This window comes from Typopeltis vanoorti, chromosome 4, assembly GCF_054136105.1.
Source record: "Typopeltis vanoorti isolate ZY-2024b chromosome 4, IOZ_Tvanoo_1.0, whole genome shotgun sequence".
NCBI classification, from domain to species: Eukaryota; Metazoa; Arthropoda; class Arachnida; order Uropygi; family Thelyphonidae; genus Typopeltis; species Typopeltis vanoorti.
Window position 1 is genome coordinate 40779470 of NC_143552.1, and position 23923 is coordinate 40803392.

The window sequence follows — 23923 nt, forward strand, 5'->3', positions numbered from 1 at the left end:
GAAGGGGGTGAGATCTAGATTTTTCTCTCATATAGTGGTGCATGATTGGAATGAATTGCCATTAGATGTTGTGTGTGCAAGCAGTGTGAATGAATTCATGAACAAGTATGATAGCTAGTGCTTGTAATATGTGGCCTTCTTTGATGAGTCCCTGACTCCTTGAGGTCTCTACTAATAATAATGATAATAATCCTGTTCATGCTCTACTTATACAGCTTCTAGGAATGACTTCTTGTCCTCTTCCCCAAGTTCTGTGAAAATTTTCTTTCACATTAATGTGTTAATAATCCCTTACCAGCTTATGGCTCAATCCTATTTCTATCCACTATACTGTGAAAATTGCATTTCCTCGATATTTGTTTATACTCCACATTCAATACGTATTTGTTTTGGGAAACACTGTATTCTTGCATTAACTATAGGGGTGTCATGACCTTAAGAGTGAACTGTATTACCAGGAATTTCCTGTATTACAAAATTCCAAATAAACAGTCTAGCTTTATATTTAATTTCTTTTGGTTGTTCACATGAGATATAAATTCACTTTGAAAGATGTTTACTGAAAATATTCTTGGAATTATTTTTGTGCTAATTTCCAGAACTTGAGGTTAGCATAGTTTTCCTAGTTTTCTTAAATGTTAAACATTTATGAAAAAAGTGATGCTATCAAGCAACATTTATTGAAATAAATAAGGTTTGAACGTTAATATTCCCCCCTTCCAAAATTTCAATTTATTGAAATATTCATGTTGTTCTGCTTTATGAACAACAAATTATGTTAAATTGCATTAACTTCTTGAGACTAATCACATATTTATTATAACATCTGTTGCTTAACTACTGTGAAATGTATGGTGAAAATATCTGTTATATATTCTATACAGATTCAAATTTTATGTTCGTTTCAAAATATTCCTGTCATCCTCCTCTTCAGCTGCACACAGTTGCTGAATTATAAATATCTGTGTTTTGTCTAATTTCCTATTTGAAATTTTTTGCAGGGTATATTTCACATTTCAGTATCCAAAATCTATTACCTGTCAAGAAATGAAATCAAATGATTATGAACTTTATCTATATCCATGCTGTTTCTTTGCAGTTTGATAATTCCAAAAACTACCTTCTTTTACTTTTGGATTACGGCATTCAGCATTCATTCTTGTTCTAGTTTTTACAAATAGCTTGACTGTTATTTTGTCTTACCACTTAAAAAAACTTATCTTTATGTTGTGAAAGTTAGATTTGAATGTTAATATGTTTGTTTATTTATTTTTTGTCCTTAAAAAAAAAGAAAGAAGGAAGCTGATGAGAATAAAATGAATTTTTTGTGTTTCTGTTTATGCATAGACATAGTTGTTTTCTTTGAATATGCTATAGCAACATTATTTTTTTCTTTGCCATTTTGTGACAAAAAATAAATTAGTGCTGCTCTGTGTCATCTGGGGCACACAATGCTATCGAAATAGAAATTTAAAAAATTCATTATAAGCAAATCATCCCATTTTACTTTTAAAAAAAAAGTCCTAGAGTAGTCGGGATTGTGTTACACAGAATTATTTTGAAACCCTGGCTCTTTGTTTCAAAAAAGAAGTAAAAAAAAAATCTCTTGGAGGATTTAGCCATCTATTCAAAATAAATGTTTTTTTTTCTTTCTTTCTTTTTTTTTTTTTTCAGTCAAACAACTTACTTTTCAATTGTAGCTCTTTATTATTATTACAAGGGTACCTCCATGGAGACCTAAGACTCATCGTTGAAGACCCAAACTATCATACCTCTTCTCGAAACCGTTAACAGACAAAGCATTCACAACTATCTCAATCAACCCATTCCATTCCATTCTAGTCCTTATGTCCTTGCTAATCACACTCTGACCCAACTTCCAGGAATAACCTCTTGTTCTGTCCCTTCTAGACAAGTGCTGAAACACTTCCCCTCCGTCAATTCTACAAAAGCATTCTATCATATCTGCCTTTTTCTCTTACCAACTTTTACAATCACAAACACTCAAATCTATTCTCATAGGGAGCATTCCATAGACCACACACACACACACCATCTTAGTCACTTGCCTCTGGATCCTCTCTACCATCTCCCCATCCCCAAGAAACCCAGTTGACCAGACCTGAGCACAGTAATCCAGATTTGGTCATATCAAGGCTTAATAAAGAGGAATGACAACACCCTTATCTCTGTGTGCTACCCTGGCTACTTTGGCAATATGCCCTCTAAACTTCAGCTCTCCATCTACCACTACCCCACCCTGCCCAAATTCCTGGCTACATCAACCCACTGGAGCACGGTTCCTCCAATGCAGTACACAGGTTGTATTATTTGTATCCCAAAATGCTTAACTTGACACTTTTCCACACCAAATATACATCCATTATGTTTTGCTTACACTGTCAGCCTATTCAAATCACCTTGATTAATTATTATCCCCCCCCCCTAGCTTTGCTTCATCAACAAGTTGAATATCTCCCTTCAAATTATTTAATTTATGTATCATTATATGTACCTATATCATTTATGTACAAATTAAACAGTACTGATCCAAGCACAGAACTTTGCAGCACACCACCATCAGTCACCTGCCTTTTCCTGGATTCCACTCCTCCATATGCTGTTTATTGTCATTCACCTACCAGCCATCCCTCTATCCATATCACCAGTTTCTTATCCATTCCCATTTGTTGAAGTTTGTGTAACAGAGTCCCATGTAGTATCCTGTCAAACGGCTTTGCAAAATCCAGCAGTATCATCATGTAGCCATTCCCTTCATCGAACTCAGCTATCACTCCATTACAAAAAGCCAGTAGACCGCTAAAACATGACAGACCCCTCAGAGTATCATGTTCTCATCCACTCACTCCCCTTTGACCAACTTTTTCAGTACCTCTGCTACCACTCCTGAGATACCAATTGGTCTATAATTTGCCACTACCGACTTAAACAGGGCCTAAGCAAAGGAATTATCTTGCCCCCTCCCTCATCCTCCACTCTCCTGGGGCTTCCCAAAGGACTTCCCGAGCTTTCCCTGATAAAAACAGGTATTTCATGCAAAAAAAATTAATATTATGAGATAACATGAACAACTTCTGTAGAGGGTTGGTCTGTAATTTTTCTTAAAATGTTCTAATAGTATCTGCTTTTCTTTCTTTCCCATTAGAAATGAAATTGGTTAATAACAATAATATTTATTTTATTATTTTATTCACTTTTCCTGAGCAAATGAGACTAATAGAATAACTTATTCTGTTCATGTTAGTCATTCCAGAACTTATTCTGTTATTAGGTAACTGTTGTTATTGTGTACTATTATTAGAATAGAATACAATTTATATAATTGTGATATGATAACACAATAAGTTTCCTGTTATAAATTGATATGTATATGGAAAGAAAAAAAAAAGTCCCTTTATCTAACTTTTATTAAAATACTATTGTACTATTAATAATCAGATTTTGGGGGAATGTTCCAGGGAGTTAACAACAGCTTTAACTTACCTTTTTATGAGTCATAGATTGGCCCAAGTTCCAAAGGAATGGAAAGAGGGCAAAATTGTTCCACTTTATAAAGGGAGTGAAAAGACCAAGGCTTTGAATTATAGACCAGTCTGCTTGTCTGAAGTTTTGGTCAGGGTACTGGATTAGCTAGTGAGGACATGGATTCAGAACTGGATTGACAGCAGCAGAATTCTCTTGAATGGACAGCATGAGTTTGCTAAAGGGAGATCATGTTTTAGCAATCTGCTTCGTTATTATAACAAGATGATGAATACATTGGACAAGGGAAGATACATATACAGTAGTATATTTAGATTTTGCAAATGCTTTCGATAAATTGCCATAAGACAAGCTAGTAGTTAAATTGGGACAGTTGGGGTTGAACAGTAGTGTATTGAATTGCAGATTGGCTGTCTGATAGCATGTTGTGTATGGGAAGTGATATCCCAAAAGAGGAACGTCACTAGTGGTGTGCCCCGGGTGGGGGGGGAGGTCTGTTTTGGGCTCATTGTTGTTCAGTTTGTATGTGACGTTGGAAGGGTCTTGTCCGTTGAATGTAGCAAAGTGGAAGATTTCAAAATTTGGGATGTAGAGTATAGGATTGGTGGGGATAAAACGAGGTGGAGGCAATAAAAGATCTGGTGGTGATGGTGGATAAGGAATTGAAATTTCAAGTCCACAGCAGCACTACAGTTGTGAGAGAACTTGGCAGTAGATTTGAGCTGTGCTAAAAAAAAGTGTTTTTAATCAGTATATATAGTGTGGCTTTTCGTTGCAAATTGTGCTATTTTTTCAGTTTGATTCATGTGTCCTTCAGTAGTGTTTTTATTTGAGTTTTTTGTTGTTTATATTGTGTTTTATTGCTGGTTTATTCTTACCAAAAGGGTGAGGTCAGAGTGGGACATGTTCAGAGGTAGCAGATAACAAAAAGATAAGTTTTCATTATTGTTTTTAGAGTTTTCTACTTTAAATAACACAATGTAAAGTAATTACAGTTAGGGAAATTCTACTTAAATTGCAGTTGGGGGAATTCTACTTAAAAATATAAATTTCTTAGTATAGCTGTAGTAGTTCTTGGTGCTTGGTTCTTCATGCACTATTTGAATGATGGCCGCAGCAACAGCTCAGTTTACTAATGGCTTGTCACCAAGTCCTCCACCCCATTTAAGGATTACATTTTGCATATCATACTATGGGATTTTGTGGTATGCGGTGCTTTTGGCATGTGCATTCTGGCAGTTGGATATGTGGCAGGTGAGAGATCGGGGAATGCATAAATGTAGGAAATGGGAAGAACTTTGTGAGTTGGAGATTAGTACAACAGATCCCAGCAGTGTTACATCAGAGGTGGAAGAATATTGACCTAGAGAGACTAGTAGTGTTATAGAGAGTGAGAATAATGAGCAGAATGTAAATGAAACAATAAAAGTGGAGAGTGTGAAAAGTTTTGATCATTGTGAAGTTATCAGAGATGGTCTTAGTTGGGACGATGAATGGTAAGCAAGAGTGAGTAGCTTGCAGAAAGAGATAGATGTGATGAAAGAGGAGATGGAATGTTGAGGGAATGAGCTGAGAAGGGTGAAAGAAGAGATTAAGCGAATGGAAGCAATGAATGCAAAGTGAATCAGATTAGCAGTGAGTGAGAGAGGGGGGGGGGGAGTAGGAGTGATGGAAGAGGAGAGAATAGAAACAGTAGAAGAAAGAGAGAATGAGAAAAAATGCAAGGGACCTCTGGAACCTGGGATAGAGAGATGCCAGGACAGCAGGTATGGGAAAACAAAGAAAGAAAATGTTAGAGGGGAGAGAGAGAGAAGGGGGGGGGATACAGGTGAGCAGGGAAGAAACAGAATGGTGAGATGTGTGGTGGAGACTCAGTGATCCATGGTGTGCAAGATGGAATTCCTGAGGAGTGTTTGCCTGGGGGAAAGATAAAAAGTGTGGCTATGGCAATTAAGTGGGGTGAATGAGATGATTGTGATGGCAGGCATGAATGATTTGAGAGGCAGTGTGAATCAGGTAGCAAGAGATCTGAGGTTCATTCTTAAGGTTGTACAAAAGAAGAATCACAGATAGATGATTGTGTGTGCATGTTGCCCAGGTACGATAATGATGAGCTGAGGAGAAGAGCAGTAATAATCAATAGTGTAATAGAATGTGTCAAAAGAGAGAGGCTTGGAAGAATATGTAGATGCTTGGAGGGCATTTCAGGACTGTGTGCAAGATATCACTTGCATTTGAATGAGGAAGGACGTAGGCATATGGAAAGATTGCTGTTAAATTCTCTGAATGAGTCGGTGTGTTAATACAGGGAAACTAGAATTATTAGAGTGCATGGTAGCAGGGATGGCCTCTTATGAGAATAGGTGCTTGGGAGAAGGAGAAATATATCGGATAATGTTAAATCCAGTGGAGTCTGGAGGAGGGGGGGGGATAATGATAGGTATAGAAACAGTGACATCTTTATTCTTCATGCTAATGTCAGGAGTATCTGGAATAAAGGAGATGAATTGGTGGTGCTGATAGCATCAACCTGTCCAAAGATTATTGGGATCTCTGAGACGTGGTTGATGGAAGATGATATACTAACAGGAATAGAAATAGTAGGGTACAGCATTTTTCGACAGGATAGGAAAGGAAAAACGCAGTGGTGGAATACTGCTTATGATAAGTAATGACTTGTGTCCTTTCAGAGTGGAGGATTTCAAAAGCAATGGCACTAATGGTTTTGAAAGCATATTGTGTGAGGTAGAGGCAGGAAAAGCAGGATATTTAGTGGGGTGTTGCTACAAGCCAGGGAGCACAGAGGGTGGTGAGCAGGAGATGTTTAGGCAGTTGAGCTTTGTAAGTGCAAGAAGAATCATTATTATGGGAGATTTTGACTACAGCACTATAAATTGGGAAGAGGAAACTGAATGTAGTAATAAGGGAATGAAATTTCTACAATTCTTGAAGGACAAATGTCTTAGGCAATATGTAGTAGAAGGAACACGAGGTTTAAGAGTTTTGGATTTGGTCATATTATCAGAAGAGCTGATTATAACTGAGATGGCATCTCCAGCCATAGTTGGAGAGAGTGACCATGTGGTTTTGACTTGGAAGATGAATAGACGTGCAGGAGTATCAAAGAAAAAGGAATGTATGTGGAATTATAAGGCAGGTGATTATAATAGTCTTAGATATCAGCTCATTGCAGTTCCATGCAGGGAGGAATTGGAAGGGCAATATATCATTAATGCTTGGGAAATTGTGAAGGAATATTTATTAGCAGCAATAGATAGCTGTATACCATAAGTGAAGAAGAGGACACAATTTGGTGTAAAGTTGATGACAAACAATATCAAATAGGAACTGCAGGTTAAGAAGAGGTTATGGAAGAGATATAAGGAGAGGTGTGGAGAGCAGATGCATGAAGTAAGACTCAGGCCAGGAGAGCTACTAGTATGGTTAGGAAGGCAAATCTGGAATATAAGAAGAGATTGGCCTTGAGATCCAAAGAAAATCCTAAGGTTTTTTTTTAAGCTATGTGGCTGGAAGGAGGAGAAATGATTGTGGAAGAATGACATTGTTCGATAAAAAATAGGAATAGAGTGACTCATGCAAAGGACATGGGGAAGTTGTTCTGTGAACATTTTATTGGGGTATTTCATCCTGGAGAAGTAGGTTTTAATGCTAGAGTTATAGGTCAGGTTAGAGGTTTAGAAGTGCAAGAGGAGACTGGATGGAATTTCATCCCAGGTTTTGAGAGAAACTGCTAAAGAACTGACAGCTCTGTTGATCTGGCTTTTTACTGAAAGTCTTGCCAAGGGAAAGGTACCCAAGAAATGGAAGGAGGGTAAGATTAGTGCCATGGCATAAGGGTGGCAGCAGACTGGAATTGTCAAATTATAGACAACTTGTGTTTCATCAATAGATTTTAAGATCTTGTGAGAACTTAGTGAGGCACCATATACAGCGTTGGGGAGATGAGGGGAATGTTTTCTATGGGTCAACATGAATTTGTTAAGTGGCATTCTTGCTTTAGTAATATGATTGCCACTAAAGTGACAAAAGCATTTGATGAGGAAAGGCATATTCTCCCATTTTTTTGGGGATTTTACAAAGCCTTTTCACAGGGTACCACATGATAAGCTGATATTTAAGTTGCAGCACATGGGTTTAGATGTCATGTTAGTCAACTGGATTCAGGATTAGCTATATGATAGGAATCAGAGAGTTGTGTATGGTAGGGCAATATCAAGGAGGCAGACAGCTATAAGTAGGGTCCCACAGGGCTTAGTACTGAGACCTGTATTGTTCAACCTTTATATCAATGATATTGTCAGTTGTTTGCAGATTATGTGGAGATGGGAAGGGTTATTAGTAATAGTGCAGATATGGTAGCCCTGCAAGAGGATTTGAATAAACTGGACTGATCAGATGGGCAAATGAATGGGTGTGTCAGTTTAATGCAGCAAAATGTAAAGTCTTTGAAGTTTGGGATACATCGATGGGAGGCTGCATACTCTGTTGGTGGAACTGCATCAAAGAAATTAGGGGAAGCAAGGGATCTGAGGATGATGATTGATAGAAACTTGAAATTCACAAGGGTGCTCTGTAAAGTTCTCAGCCTAACAATGAAAAAAAGGGTTTATAATTTCAAATTTATTTTTATTTTTCAACATAATCTCCCTTAAGACTAATACATTTATTCCAGCAATGCTCCAGTGCCATTATCCTGTCCTTGTATTGGTTCTCAATAAGATCTGCAAATACCCCTCTACAGCTGCTATCACTCGCCTCTTGATTCAAAAAAAAAAAAAAAAATGCTGACCAACGAGGAAGAGCTTTAGTTTTGGGAAGAGATAGAAGTCAGAGGGAGCCAAATCTGGGGAATAGAGTGGATGTTTCAACAATTCATGGTTCAGATCCCTTAATTTTCCCATTGCCAAAACACCTTTGTCGGCAGGTGCATTGTCCTGATGAAAGATGATTTTTTTCTTCTGCAAACCGGGTCATTTCTCACAAATTTTTTGTTCTAGTCTGGTTAAAAGATCGGAATAATATTTCCCGGTTATTGTTTTACCTTTTCAAGATAATTAATAAACAAAATGCTTTTAGCATCCCAAAACACCGATGCCATGACCTTTCCTGCTGATGGAACCGACTTTGTCTTCTTTGGCACTGAACAACTGGCTTCTGTCCACTGTTTAGATTCTAGTGTGTAATGGTGAATCCAGGTCACATCTATAGTAACGAATTGACACAAAATCATTGTTATTCTTGTTAAAACGCTCCAAGCACTGTTCAGAGATTTTCATGCAAGTGCATTTTTGATCTGCTGTGAGCAAGCTTGGCACCCATCTTGTACAAAGCTTTTTCATTTGCATTTCTTCATGCAAAATTTATCCTACACGTTCTTTTGAAATGCCTCTAGTCTCAGCAATTTCACTTACTCTGACTCGCCGGTCATCCAATACCATATCGTGCACTTGATGAATGATTTTTGGTGTTGTTACACTTTTTGGGCGTCCTTTGCGTTTATCATCTTCAAGGCTGGTATGACCATGTTTAAACTCGGCAGCCCTTTCTTAATTGTTGAAAACGAAGGAGAAGAGTGCCCATAAACTTTTATGAACTTTGAATGAATTTCTTTTGGTGTTAAACCTTTTTTCACAAAGAATTTTATAATGCACGATACACAATTTTATTCATTTCAAGGAATACAGACGACACTTTTGCTTCAAACAGTTGTATAAAACAAACTACTTGATAGAATGACTTGCAATTTCACCTAGATTCTTATGACAGATGTACCAACTTAGAAAAAAGAAAATATTGCTGATAGTGTTGCCATCTATGGTCGAGGCTGAGAACTTTTCAGACCATCCTTGTATTGCAAAGGTGGTGAAGGTAACCCAGAGAATTGCTGCAGTACTGAGAAGTATGCTGACTTGCAAAGATAAAATAGTTTTCATTCCATTGTATAAAGCCCTGATCAGACCGCAGTTGGATTATTGTCCTCAAATTTTGTTCCCAAAATTTGAAGGGGATAAATTAACTGTGGAAAGGGTGCAGAGGCAGATGACAAAGATGGTATCAGGGTTGTACAATATTTGTTATGAAGACAAGCTGAGGGAATGTGGACTGCAAAGTTTGGTAGATAGAAGGAGAGGTTATATGATTGAAACTTGTAAACTATTGAGAGGCAGTTACAGGGTTGAGACTGGGGAGTTCTTGAGATATGATTGAGATCTTGAGATATTTGAGTAATGGTACACCACTGGTCACTTACCTTCTCCTGAACTCAACTCCTCCATAAACTACTCTTTGATATCTGTCCATCAGCTGCCCTCTAATGCAAATCACCAGATTCACATCCGTTTCCATTTGCTCCAATGTATGCAATAGAATTCTATGCAGAATCTTGTGAAATCTTTTGCAAAGTCTTGCAATATCACTGAGTAGCCATTTCTCTTATCCAGTTCCATTCTCACTTAATTATAAAAAGTAAGCAAACTAAGGCAAGACCTACCCTTCACAAAACCATATTGCCCCTTATAGACTATCATATTCTTATCTACCCAGTCTGAATTTGGGTTTTCATAAATTTCTTCAATACCTTATCCACTGCGATGCTAATTGGCCTATAATTTGCTGCTTCTCACTTAGAGCCTCCTTTATGAAATGGGACTGTTCTGGACTGTTTCCACTCTATAGGCTCCTTCCCGGTACTGATGCTAGTATGAAATAGGTTGGTCAGAGGAATTGATAATTCCCTTGCACATTCTCGTAATACATGAGACGATATGCCATGTAATCAAATGGTTGTGTTGTGTTCACATTGAAGTTCTGCAGTATTTTAAGCATGTCCATTTCTTTAACCTCCATTTTCTCATCAATCAGTATCAAATCTGGCATTTCCACATCACCACTTAGGTGGTACAGCAAAATGCTCAGTCAGCAATTCAACTATTTCGTTTGATTCTTTTACCTCCATACCATCAGCACTTTTTTAAAGTCATCATTCCATAATCATTCCTCCTTTTATTTGCCACATAGTGAAAGAACTCTTTAGGATTTCTTTTGGCCTCATCAGCTAGTTTTCACTCATAACTAGTTTTGGCTTTTCTTGCCAAACGTGTCACCCTTGTTTGGCAATCTCTAGATATGCTGATCACCTTTTTTTTTTTTTTTTATGATCTCTGTACAACCTTTTTCTGTGTATGCAACTCCTGCATGAAGCTATTTGTTCATCTTACTCCCTCCTGATTTATCCTTCTAACTGGGTATACAGTCAGATACTGCTTTCTTCAAACACCTCTAGACCACTTCCCATGCACCAACAACATCTCTCCCCCTCCAAATTCTTATGTCATGGCACTGTTGAAAGCTGTCTCGTCGGCTTGTCATAATCACCTACTTTGAAATTCCACATATTTCCCTTCTTAATAGAAAATTCTACATGTATGGCAATCTCCAGGTCACTACTACATTATCACTTTCTCCAAGTAGAGGCAACATAGCTACATTGCTTACTTTTAACTTCTCTGTTCGTATAATCAGATCAGTCTCTCCCAAACCACGGGTCCCCTCCATTACATGCTGTTTCAGGTAATTATCTCTCAGCAGCTGCATTAATTCCATTTCCTTCCCTTTCCGTGACCATTACTCCTCCCATAGTTGAAATCCCCTCGTATTTTCTCAACCTGCACTCACATTGCTAATTTGCCAGTACATGTCATCTACATTGTCCCTCATACCTTCTAGATTATAGCAGTAACCAATTACAATTTTCATTCTGTTGGCTTCTTTCTCACACCAGATATCTTCAAATGAGCTGCCCTCTGTATCCCTGTCCCCTGATGTATTTCTGCTCTTTTTGGCTTCAAATGCTATATCCTTTGCATTGTATTCCTATGACTATATCATCCTCTGTCAACCAAGTCTCACTAATGCCTATAACTTTCAGCCAAGTTAAGCTAACCAGTGCTAAAATTTCTCATCCTTATTTCAAATACTTCTGGCATTAGTATGAGGTGTGACAATTAAATTCCTGGAACAGCTGCATAGTGTCACCCTGTGGTGATGTGGTTGGAGTCACATGAGTAATCGTGTTTGTACATCTTTTAACTAATGCTTGCCTAAACCTCAAGCTGATAGAGCCATTTTCTAGTTGGCTATTGCAAAAACAATAGAGATCTGCATGTAAAATTTGGCATACAGATATGTGATCGAAATTTGGAGCAGGGTGTTAACATCAAATTTTGTGTGAAAATCGGCAAAACTGCTACTGAAACATTGGAGCTGTTGAAAGTGGCATATGCTGTGGATGCTCTGAAAAAGTGAAGTGTCTTTGAGTGGCATAAGAGATTCAAAGGTGGGCAAGAAGATGTGAACAACGACCCCCAGAAGTGGGCAGCCAAAAACAAAAATGATGGACACGAATGTGAACAGGGGGCGGGATTTAGTACAGTTTGACAGACGATTAAGTGTGCGATAAATGGCTGATGAATTGCAAATGAATCGAAAAACAGTCAGGATAATTTTAACTGAAGAATTGGGTATGCAAAAGATTTCTGCAAAGTTTGTGCCTCGGATCTTGATGGAAAAACAGAAGCAGCAATAGGTTCAAGTGTGACTGATCTTTCTGCAAATAAGCACATTTCTGAGAGTAATTATGAGTGACAAAACTTGGCACTTCCAGTACTATTCCAAAACAAAATGCCAGAGCATGCAGCGGAAAACCTCCGAGTTTGCCACGTCCAAAAAAAAGCACTCGTGTCGCATTCAAGACCATGCTGGTGTGTTTCTTTGATCACAAGGGATAGTCCACTATGAATTCATTGAACAGGGACAAACGGTCTACCAACAATGCTATTTAGAGGTGATGAAAAGATTATAAGATTCTGTTTGGAAAAAAAGACCTGAATTTATGTGGCCTGACATGTGGATCATCCATCACGACAATGCCAAGCTGTAGTGCGCTCATCATTAGAGAGTTTCTGGCCAAAAAGTCAATTACCAAATTAGGTCATCCTGCTCACTTGACTTAGCTCCCTGTGATTTCTGACTGTTTCCAAAATTAAAGACTGCACTAAAAGACGAAGATTTTCTAACATCACTGATATCCAGCATAATGTCATAAAGGAACTCAAGTTCCAAGCCTGTACAAAAAATCATACTAATGTATAGTTCCGAACATAAGTTTTTTTTACAGGTGCATTCTGGAAATTAAATTGTCACACCTCGTATATATATATATATATATATAAACTAGAATTACCCCCCCCCCAATCTCACAACCTCCTCTGAATTATAGCATTCTTCATAAGGTGTAGGATTAAAAAATTAACCTTAATGTATTGCTTAGCCCACTAAGATTAAGAACCTGGGGTGCCACATTTAGCATAATAATAACAACTATAAAAACAGGGAACTCGCATTAATTTTTTTATTTATTTCTTGGATTTTCCCATAAGTGTCATAGCCATCTTCACTACAGTTTACAGAATGGAATCAAAAGATAACCCTGTTGCACTAATGTCTATAACTTCTGGCTGAGTTCTAACCAATGCTAAAAACTCCTCAACCTTATTTTGCATACTTTTGGCATTAATATACACAAATATACATATATTTAATTTTAATACAACTTAGTATTAAAATTAAAAGTATTGAATTAAAAAATGAACTATTGTCTGATACAATTACTTTTTAAAAAAAAAAAGTGTACTAGTGGTACATAGGAGTTAGGTTTTGTTGTTGTTTTTGATAGTGCTGCAGGAGAATGAAATAAAATATTTTCAGATGATTATTTAGTAGTTTCTAAAATATAAATACTAGCAAAATGGAGAAAAGGAGTAAATAACAAAGTATATCAATCATGATTAACATATTACATAATAGAAGCTAAAATTAATGAGGATATATAAGAATAGAAAGCTTTCATAAAGATAATTCATAAGGCAGCCTCTGAGAGTGAAAAATTAAAAATTTGGAACACAGGTATAGAAAATGCAATAAAAGAAAAACAAGTAACATACAAATCATTTCTTCAAAAAAAAAAAAAAAAGGTAACAGAAAAATTTATAGCTAAAACCATAATAAGGAAAGCTCACCAAGATTGTTGGGATAGATTGATTAATAAAATAGGAGTAAATATAGATGGAAGACAAGACATAGCCTACAAAATATAAAGGAAAGTAAACAATGAAGAAAGAAATACAACACATCAACATAATACAAAAGAAACAATGGATAAAATGTTATAAGAATTTATGGTATGAGCCAAGTTTATTAAGAGAAAATGACAATGAAGAAGGTCACTGATTCAATAGTATTAACAAGCTGCAGTGAAAAAAAATAAGTTGTTGATATAATTTATTAGAGTTTTTCAATTAAATTTACAGAGAATCTAATCCAAATAGCACATATTGTATGTGTATAGTTTCTGCTTGTCAAATTTGTACTTCAACATAATATTTTAGTGTGTTTTGTCAGTTTTCTTTGTGCAGTACTTGAATCATGATGGCTACTGCAATTCAGTTTGCTGATACATTATCACCCAGCCCACCATCATTTAAAGATTAAATTTTACACAGCATACTACAAGATTTTGTGGCATGTTCACATCCCGACAGCTAGAAATGTGTCGCAGCTAGACTGGTGAATACATACATGATTAAAATGTAAAAAATGGGAAGAGCTTGGCCATTTTGAAATTAGCATAACCCACTTCAGCAGCGTTATGTCAGAAACGATTGAATGCTGACTGAGAGAGAGATGAGTAACATGATTGAGAGTGAGGAAGATGAGAGTCGTGAATAATGATATAAAATTAGGGAGTGTAATAGGTTTAGAAGATGGTATTGAATGGGAGATAATATCAAGTGAGAATAGGTTGCTTGGAGAGAGATGGGAATGATAGAAGGAGAGAGAATAGGAGAACCAGAGGAAGGCATGACAGTTTGGGAGCTAGGGATGGAGAGATAAAAAGAAGGCAAGTAAGTGGAAGAACAAGTGTCAGAGTAGACAGAGTGAGAGAACAGGAGGGATACAGGTAAATAAGGAAGGAATAGTGGTAAGAGATGTGATGTATGTAGACTCTGTGATCTGTGGCGTTTGACTTATGGTAATTCAGTGGGATGAACAGATTGCGATGGTAAATATAAATGAATTCATGAATTGAGAGGTAATGTGAATTAGGTGGTGAGAGATATGAGTATATGCTTGAGGTTATACAGTAAAAGAATGAGAAGGAGGATAGTTTGTGTGCTTCCCAGTTATGATAATGCAGAGCTGAGGAAAAAAGTGTCAATATGAATGGTATTATAGCCAGAAATGTGTTGAAAGAGAGGCTTGGATTACATAGATGCCTGGAGTGCATTTGAGGACAGAAAAAAAAACAATATGAGAGAGAGAACCTACAGTTGAATGAGGGAGGACATAGAAGGACATCATCACCTTGTCTGATCAGTGAATAAAGAAACATAAAAAAATTAAAGACTCATTGGTAGTCAAAGACTCATTGAGGGAGGCCACATGCTACACACACCAGCTATCATACTTATTCTTGAATTCATTCACACTGCTTGCACTCAAAACATCCAAGGCAATCCATTCTATCCACGCACCACCCTCAGAGAGAAAAATCTAGCCCTCACACACTTCTTGGCAGCCTTCATTCTCAGCTTCCAAGGATGCCCTCTCGTCATTTCCTCACCCTCTATAAATTGAAAAATTCCATCAATTGAAATCCTGTATGACCCTTTCAGAAGTTTGTAAGTCTCAATCATATCACCCCCTCTTTCTCCTGTTTGCTAGTGTCTGCAGTCTACAAATTCTCAATCTATCTTCATGATCAGTATTCCACAATCCTGATATCATTTTTAACTCCTTTTTACTCTCTCTAATATATCAGAATCACAACAGACCTATGCACAATAGTACAAGTGAGGTCTTATCAAGACCATGTAAAGAGGCAAAATAACATCCTTATCTTTACATGTGAGTGTTCGTTTCAGCATTGCAATTATCTTTTGAGTTGTATTTGCAATCTTTGCCACATGGCCCTGAACTTCACCTTCCTATCTATTAACGCTCCAGGATCCCTAGCCTCACCAGTTTCTTCTAGCCTAATCCCACCAATATAAGATATTGGATATCTAATCATGCTGAAGTGAATGAGTTTACATTTACTGACATTGAACTGATACCCATTTTCCCATGCCCACAATTCCAGCTTATTCAAATCATTCTGCAAAGACTGCATATCAGCAACATTCCTGATTATCCTACCTATCTTTGCATCATCAGCAAATAACTGTATATTGCTTGTCAAATTTAATCACTAAAGAACATAAAATCCAACTGAATGCTGTGTTATCAATCTGAACTATTACGCAGTGAAATTGATTTTAAAATTGTATCACCACACAGTAAATATAAAATATAACTTATCTTCATGCAGCCCTTAGAAAACCACTTTTGTCTTGGACCCCTCCCCATTTCATCATGCATGATTTATATGTATTCTAATATACATGAACTTTGAAGAAAATGCATAAAAAAAAACTTTAAAAAAAAGTAAATCTTAATTGTGGATATTTTTCCTTTGTTCTTTAGGGCTGAAGCAGCAGTCTCAGCAATGTGTGATATCTTAAAAGAAACATTTGCTGCTAATATCTTAATTGTGGAATTGTTTCTAGAATCACAGCCACCTTCAAGCTTGGTGAATGTGTTGCAGACAGCTCAGAGCTCAGCTTCACGAAGATTGGCAGATTATGTTGATTACCTTACAGTCAAGGCGTCACGTAACGTGACAATGACATCGTATCTTTTTTTCTCTATCCTATTATGATGCCTTATTTGTACTTTATTGTTTTGTTTTTTTAAGGGTTCATAGTGTTCCTTATGAGATAAGCAGGTGCTATGAAGTTAACCAATTGCTTTCTGCTTACAAGTAGCTTAATTGAAGATTTCACATGCAAATTTATGTTTGCTTATGCTATGGTAAGATACAAATAAAAACAAGAATATAACATCTTGTAAAGTATAATATAAATATTGTTGAGAGTAGTTAGTTATGAGAAGGTTTCTTACAGAGTTAATAGTTTGTTGAAGGAAGTGGGGCATTTTCCCTGATCAGTACATTAAGGATTCTACATAGAAAGAGAGAGAAAATGGGAGGTCATTCCTGGAAGTTATGTTAATGTGTGGTGAATAGAATGCATTGCCAGAGAAAGTTGCATAAAGGCTATTTATTATTATTATTATTATTATTATTACTATTATTATTATTATTATTCAGGCCTCTATGGAGTCAAAAGACTCATCGTGGGAGGTCCTTCCTAAGAAATACAGTCTATCAAGACTCATCGAGGGGAGGACCCCCCCTAAGAAACACAAAGTCTATCATACCACTCCTTGAACTCATTGACCGTTCTTGCTCTCACCACTCCATCAGTGAAATTTCACACAGGTGAAAGAACTCCCCAGTGTCAACCCTGTAACCACCTCTCAACAGTTTAAAAGTCTCAATCATATCACCTCTCCTTCTTCTATCCACCAAACTCTGCAGTCCACATTCCATCAGCCGATCCTCATAACTATCATTGTACAGTCCTGAAACCATCTTTGTTATCCGCCTTTCCACAGTTAATTTATCCCCTTCAAATCCTGGGGACCAAATCTGTTAACAATAGTCCAAGTGTGGTCTGATCAGGGTCTTATACAACGGAATGATAACTGTTTTATCTCTGCAGGTCAGTGTCCTTCTCATTATTGCAGCAATCCTCTGTGTTACCTTCACCACCTTTGCAATATGTCCCCTAAATTTCAGGTTTCTATCAATCATCAACCCCAGATCTCTTGTCTCCCCCTGCTTCCTCCAGTATAACTCTTCCCATAGGGTATGCAGCATCCCATCGATGTTTCCCAAACCTCAAGACCTTACATTTTTCTGCATTAAACTGACACCCCCATTCATTTACCCATCTAATCTAGCTTATTCAAATCCTCTTGCAGGGCTGCCGCATCTGCATTATTACTAATAATCCTTCCCAGCTTCGCATCATCTGCAAACAACTGAATATCTCCTTGCAATCCACTGACAATGTCATTGAGTCAAAATCATATGGTCACTCTCTCTCTCTCCAACTGGTGGGAGAGATGTCATCTCAGTTATTATCAACTCTTCTGATGATATAGCCAAATCCAAAACTCTTGAACCACTTGTTCCCTCTATTACTTGTTGCCTAAGACATTTGTCCCTCAAGAATTTTAGAAATTCCATTTCCTTATTGCTACATGCATCTTCCTCTCCCAGTTGATACTACTGTAGTTAAAATCTTCCATAAGAATCATTCTTCCTGCACTTGCCAAACTCAACTGTCTAAACATTTCCTGGTCCCCACCCTCTGTACTCCTGGGTCTGTAGCAACACCCACTAAATATTCTGTCTTGCCCACCTCTACCTCACACCATATGCTTTCAAAATTATTAGTGTCACTGCCTTCCACTCTTAGAGGACATAGGTCGTCGTCACTTATCATAAGCAGCACTCCACTACCACACTTTCCCTTCCTATCCTGCCAAAAAATGCTGTACCCAGCAACTTCTATTCCTGTTATTATATCCTCTTCTGTCAACCACGTCTCAGTGATCCCAATAATTTTTGGCCAGGCTGATGCTATCTGCGCCACCAATTCCTCTCCCTTATTCCAGATACTCCTGTCATTAGTATATAGCATATAAATGCCGTTGTTTCTATACCCAGCATTATTCCCTCCAGACTCCACTGGGCGCAGTGTTTCCTGATGTCGTTCCCCTTCTCCCAAGTACCCATTCCCACAAGAGGCCACCCCTGCTACCATCCTCCCTGGGACACACTAACTTTTTCAGAACAGCAATCTCTCCAGATGCCTACGTCCTTCCTCATTCAAATGCAAGCGGTCACTTGCATACAATTCCTCTCTGTCCTCAAACGCATTCCAAGCATCCACATATTCCAGTCCTCTCGTCACACATTCTAGCTATTATGTCATTCAATATTACTGCTCTTCTGCTCAGTTCATCTTTATCATACCTAGGCAACACTCAAACTATCTTTCCTCTCTGTGTCTTCTTTCATACCACCTCAAACAAGAATCTCGTATCTCTTGCTGCCCTGTTTACACCACCACTCAAGTCATTTGTTCCCGCCATCACAATCATCTCGTTCACCCTTTCACCTCTCTTAACTGCCAAAGCCACCCTTTCTATCGTTCCTCCTGGCAAACACTCCTCACACATTCTATTTTGAACACCACGAATCATTGAGTCCCCATACATTATACCTCTTACCATTCCCTCTCTCCTATTGTTTCCATTTTCTCCTCTTCTTTCATTCCCATACCTCTCTCTCATTCCCTCTCTCCTACTTTTTCCATTTTCTCTTCTTCTAGCACTCCTATACCTCTCTCTCATTCCGTGTCTCCTACTGTTTCCATTCTCTCCTCTTCCAGCACTGCCATACCTCTCTCTCATTCCGTCTCTCCTACTGTTTCCATTCTCATACCTCTCTCATTCCGTCTCTCCTACTGTTTCCATTCTCATACCTCTCTCTCTCTCATTCCATCTCTCCTACTGTTTCCATTCTCTCCTCTTCTAGCATTCCCATACCTTGCTCTCATTCCCTCTCTTCTACTGTTTCCATTCTCTCCTCTCCTCTTCTAGCACTCATATACCTCTCTCTTCTGCTGTTTCCATTTTCTCCTCTTCTAGCACTCCCATACCTCTCTCTCCTGTTTCCATTTTCTCTCCATTTCCACATCCAATTCCATTCTCTCCTCTTTTATCATTCACAAATTTCTCTCCTCTCCTATCATTCCCAAAACTCTCGCTCTCTCGCTTACTCCGATTTGCCTTGCATTTATCTCTTCCATTCTCCTAATCTCATCTTTCATACTTATCATACTTCTTCCAAGACATTCCACCTCCTCTTTCAACTCCTCTATCTCCCTCTGCAGGTCAGTCACTCTCCCAAACAAAACCATCTCCTAAACTTTCACAGTCACTCACGCCTTCTACACTATCAATTATTATTTTCTGATTCACATTTTTTTCTTCATTCTCTCCTATCACACTACTCATCTTCCTGTATTCATTTCCCATTCCTGGAGCAACAAGGTTGGTTATTGAGATATCTGCTGCATTTATTTCCTCCCGCTGCCTGCACTTTAAACACACACACTCCCTCCTCTTTCACATGCCAGATATCCAATTCCGAGATGCATACATGCCGCAGATACTGCATGCCACAAACTTTCTTATTATATTGCTTATAATAGAGGGCCTAAATGGCGGAGGACTTGGCAACATGCCATTTGCGACTGCAGCTGAATCCACCATCATTCATTACTGCTGAGGGACTACTAGTGCAATCGTTAATTATTCAAAATAGTGTCCAAAATAAATGCTAAATAAGTATTAGGGAGTATAAATAAATAAGAAAAATATAAACAATTACAAGCAAAACAAAACATTAAGTACACTGAATAAAATGAAATAAAACTAAATACAGTAATGAAAACTTAGCTTTGTCTTGTCTTCCACCGTTATGCATCTGCCCCGTCTTCTCGGTAAACAAAATACACATTATCGCGACAGCACTAACTTCAAAAAACAACCACTATAGTACACTCGTATTCCAGAGAAACAATTTAGCACTCAAAAATGTAAATGAACGGACTATTCACCAACTTTCTTCAGCACCGCCACGTGCTATGGTAACACTAGCGCCACTATGAATGAATTAAAAGTCAAATGAAGAGGAGATTCTGCTGGTTGAGTAGGACGTTCCAGTATGAACTCCAAGTCTATATCAAAGTCAGCCTTAGTCTGTTATTCATTAATAATAATTACATTATGATTTCTGCCTCTAGTAGCAAGCTGTAGACAAGTACATACTTATTATTCATCTGTTGTAATCAAAACTACATATACTCAGTTTCCTAGAATTAAGAAAAGTGTTGAATATAAAAATACTTGTTTCATAATGAGCATTTCATTATATCATTAGAGTGACTGCACCACAAAACACCTTGCCATTTGCAGCAGAGTGCATGACATTTTTTTTTCCATTTCCATTCTTGCTTCATGTAATAGTCCTTTTTGCTGTGTATTTACTCTGATGATATGATAAGATGCTAATTCCAAAACAGATGTTTTTGTATTAAATAATTTTTTATTCCTATGTAATTTATGTGTATAAAACCTCTATAGCCCAGTCACTTTTGATGAAGCCCTTTGTTCAAATCCTGTCTGACATGAGAAACCTGTCAGGACTTTTCAATTAAAAGTGAGTTATCTGGTCTCATACAGAGACTATGCTAACTCATCTTTTTCATGGCAAACCAGTCCCATATTCATAGACATAAATTACTTAAGAGGCATGGAGCAAAGAAATGGCAAGCCAGCTGCATTAAACTTCTTAAATCCCATCTAAGGATGGATGAGAGATTGAATTTATGTGTATAGTCATTTCATTATTTTTAACATACACATCAGTATCAGCATTATGAATTGTTATGAACTCAGGTTAATTTCCAGGCATTTTATATGATTCAATTATTTTAAGGAAAATTGACTATGAATTGAAAATCTAATTTGAAAAGGTAAAATAAAGTTATGCATTTATTAATGTTACACATAACACAACTGTATTTTGTATTATTTTCTTCATCAGGTTTTTTTGCTAATAATGTGAGTTAAATCCTTGACATCAGCTGTAGATATTTACAAAACTTTCCTGGTCTTATTCATTTCATATATATTGATCGAAGCAACAATTTTGTAACAGCACCTTTTATTGCAGAACTGCTTGCAGATCAGATTAATTTAAAAGCTGAGGTAAAGAAGATTTCAAGGTGTTCAAGCTGTGAAAAAAACAAATCATAATAATAATTAATTGCAGCCTTTAACTTTCTAATTTTATTACTGAATATTGCCACCTATGAGCCAAGAAAGTTATTCCTAAAACACTGACAGAAACACTCAATTTATCGACAGGAAGATGCAAAAACTTAAAGTAGTATCATGATCATCATTCAAATTCCTGCTCTATATCCCCTCAAGCCTACAGGATACCCTGTTAATAAGTTGTAATTAAACTTATATTATTACTAGCTTGCTATCAACAACTTTCCTACAAATTAATTGTTTATTTGTCATGACTTCACTGTTGTCAGATCTTGCATTAGGACTTTTTAGTAGTATACTATCTGCATCTATTGACCTGAGTCTTGGTTTTCCTCTGGGCTTTTTCTTGTATCCTAATATTGAATTGAAATGTTTCCTCTCTTCTGTTTAAGTGACCATACTATCTTAGATTAGCCCTGCTCGCATATTTTTGAATGCTATAAATGGCACGTTCCTCCAAAATGTATTTTTATTCATTATTATTTATTTATTTATTCATTTTTAATATGATTCAGTTCATTGATGTTGATGCCATCTGTTCACTCCCTAATTTCTCTCAACTCTCATATCTGTACATTAAAGATGCCACGAAATTGTATTCTTGATTTAATCCTCTATCCAAGTATAAGCAAAGAAAGTTTGCTCATGAAGTTTCTTCACAACTAGGCTGCTTATATATAGAGGTTAATGACCTCACATTAATTGCAAAACAAAACAAAAAAAACTTTCAAAATCTCATATCTGTAGTCTTTTATCAATTGCGTTATTTCTACCCTATTCTCTCAGATGTGTTAAATTGGGTTTGAACAGTGTCTTGTATAGTGCCAGTTTAGCGGTTTGACTAATTTCTCTTTTATTCCCTATAAATTGATTCAGATGCCTCCCGATCATATCATCTTTGCTTACTCTAATATCTGTTTCCAAATTTAATTTGCTATATTCATTAAAAATCTTGCCTAAATAGCTGAAATATGTTACTTGTTCTGTAGGTTCTTCAATGAGAATGCAGTTCTAATTTTCAGAATTTGTCATTTTATAGCTCATTTCCTACCAAATTACTTACAGCCTGAAGACTTAGCTTGAAATTATTAGGAGTATTATACTTTCATTTGCATAAAATAAATAACTCTGAATTTCTTTAATTTTAATATTGGGTTTAATGCCACTTTCCTTCATAATGTGGTTCATATAATGATGAATAAGACTTGAAATAATGGCCGTTGCTTTGCACCTAATTTACAATTTAAATGTAGGCTATTGTTCTATATAATTTTTCATTTAGACTATGTAATTGTGGTGTTTTGAACAGCTTTTCTCATAACGTTTTATCATATGCCTTTTCCAGATCTGCAAAATGGAAATACAAATCTTTTATTTTCTCACAATTTTTCTTTATTTGTGTTAAAGTAAAAATCTGATTCTGCCATCTTATTTGGCATGGAACTAACTTTTTCTTCCCAGTGTTTCTCTTCCACAATTTCTCTTAATCTTTTCTCATTTATGCATGCATAAATCTTACCTGACTCAGTTAGGAAATTTGCCTATAATACTGACATTCGAATTTTTTTTAACTTTTTTTTCTATATATGGACACTATGAGAATCTTCCCCCCCCCCCCCCACACACACACTGTGGTCATCTGGAATTTGACTGTTGCAATGCACAGAAATGACCTACATGAATTGCATTTCTTCATCAGATCATTCAAAGAATCGTTAAAAAATAAGGTATGAGTTTGATTATTCTTCATCAAAATCTTGCACAAACAGATCTTGGACATTCTACATATCGCATCACATAACAGGTCATCATAATACAATGTGAATTGAACATGTGCAGTATTGTTAGACTATTTCAAATATTCTGTATTACTGATACCATTAGCTTGCTTGTTGCAAAAACCAGTCAGTATAATATCATTTTTTTTCTCATACTTTTTGTGTGCACTGTAATGCACAAAAAATTAGTAGAGATTTAAACTTAAATTTTGAATAGACTGGAGATGGCATATATACTGGGCATCAACTTTCGATGTTTCCTACTGTTCTGCCACTGCATCTTTCTTTCTTTCTCTTTAACAGCTATTCAGAATAATTACTCTCACCATCCAAGAATCATTAGTTTTTATGTCACCTTTATCCTCTCTGATTTCTTCCTATTTTTGTTTTTTCAATACCTGCCAGAAAATTTTGCTACTTTTTTTTTTTAACTACCAATTCTCATGATTTTTGTTAAAAACTTTTATAAATAGCTTTCTTACATTATATTCTGAGCAAAGAACTATTAGTGTGGTTACTTTTTTTCCTCAATGCAGTCTTTTTAACCTCTTAAAACTACCATGAAGTTTGAATTATAATAAATTGAACTTGTAATAAAAAATGAATAAATTACATAAAAATATTTTCTTCATTAATAGAATTTTTGCTTGGCATGTTTTGTTTGTTTAAGATTTAAAATGTGGAATAGTAAGAATGAACACAAA

The 23923-nt window shown here is 36.7% G+C and overlaps 1 protein-coding gene across 2 annotated transcripts in view; it reads left to right on the forward strand.

The window, feature by feature from the left end:
- HPS1 (Hermansky-Pudlak syndrome 1 protein) overlaps window positions 1–23923 on the forward strand; it is a 481651-nt gene that overhangs the window by 374698 nt on the left and 83030 nt on the right. For both annotated transcript variants that reach the window (XM_090391100.1, XM_090391101.1), the window contains exons 12-13: window positions 16108–16314; window positions 21255–21372. In XM_090391100.1, coding sequence (XP_090247226.1) covers window positions 16108–16314; window positions 21255–21372 — 325 coding nt within the window. The remainder of the gene's footprint in view (window positions 1–16107; window positions 16315–21254; window positions 21373–23923) is intronic.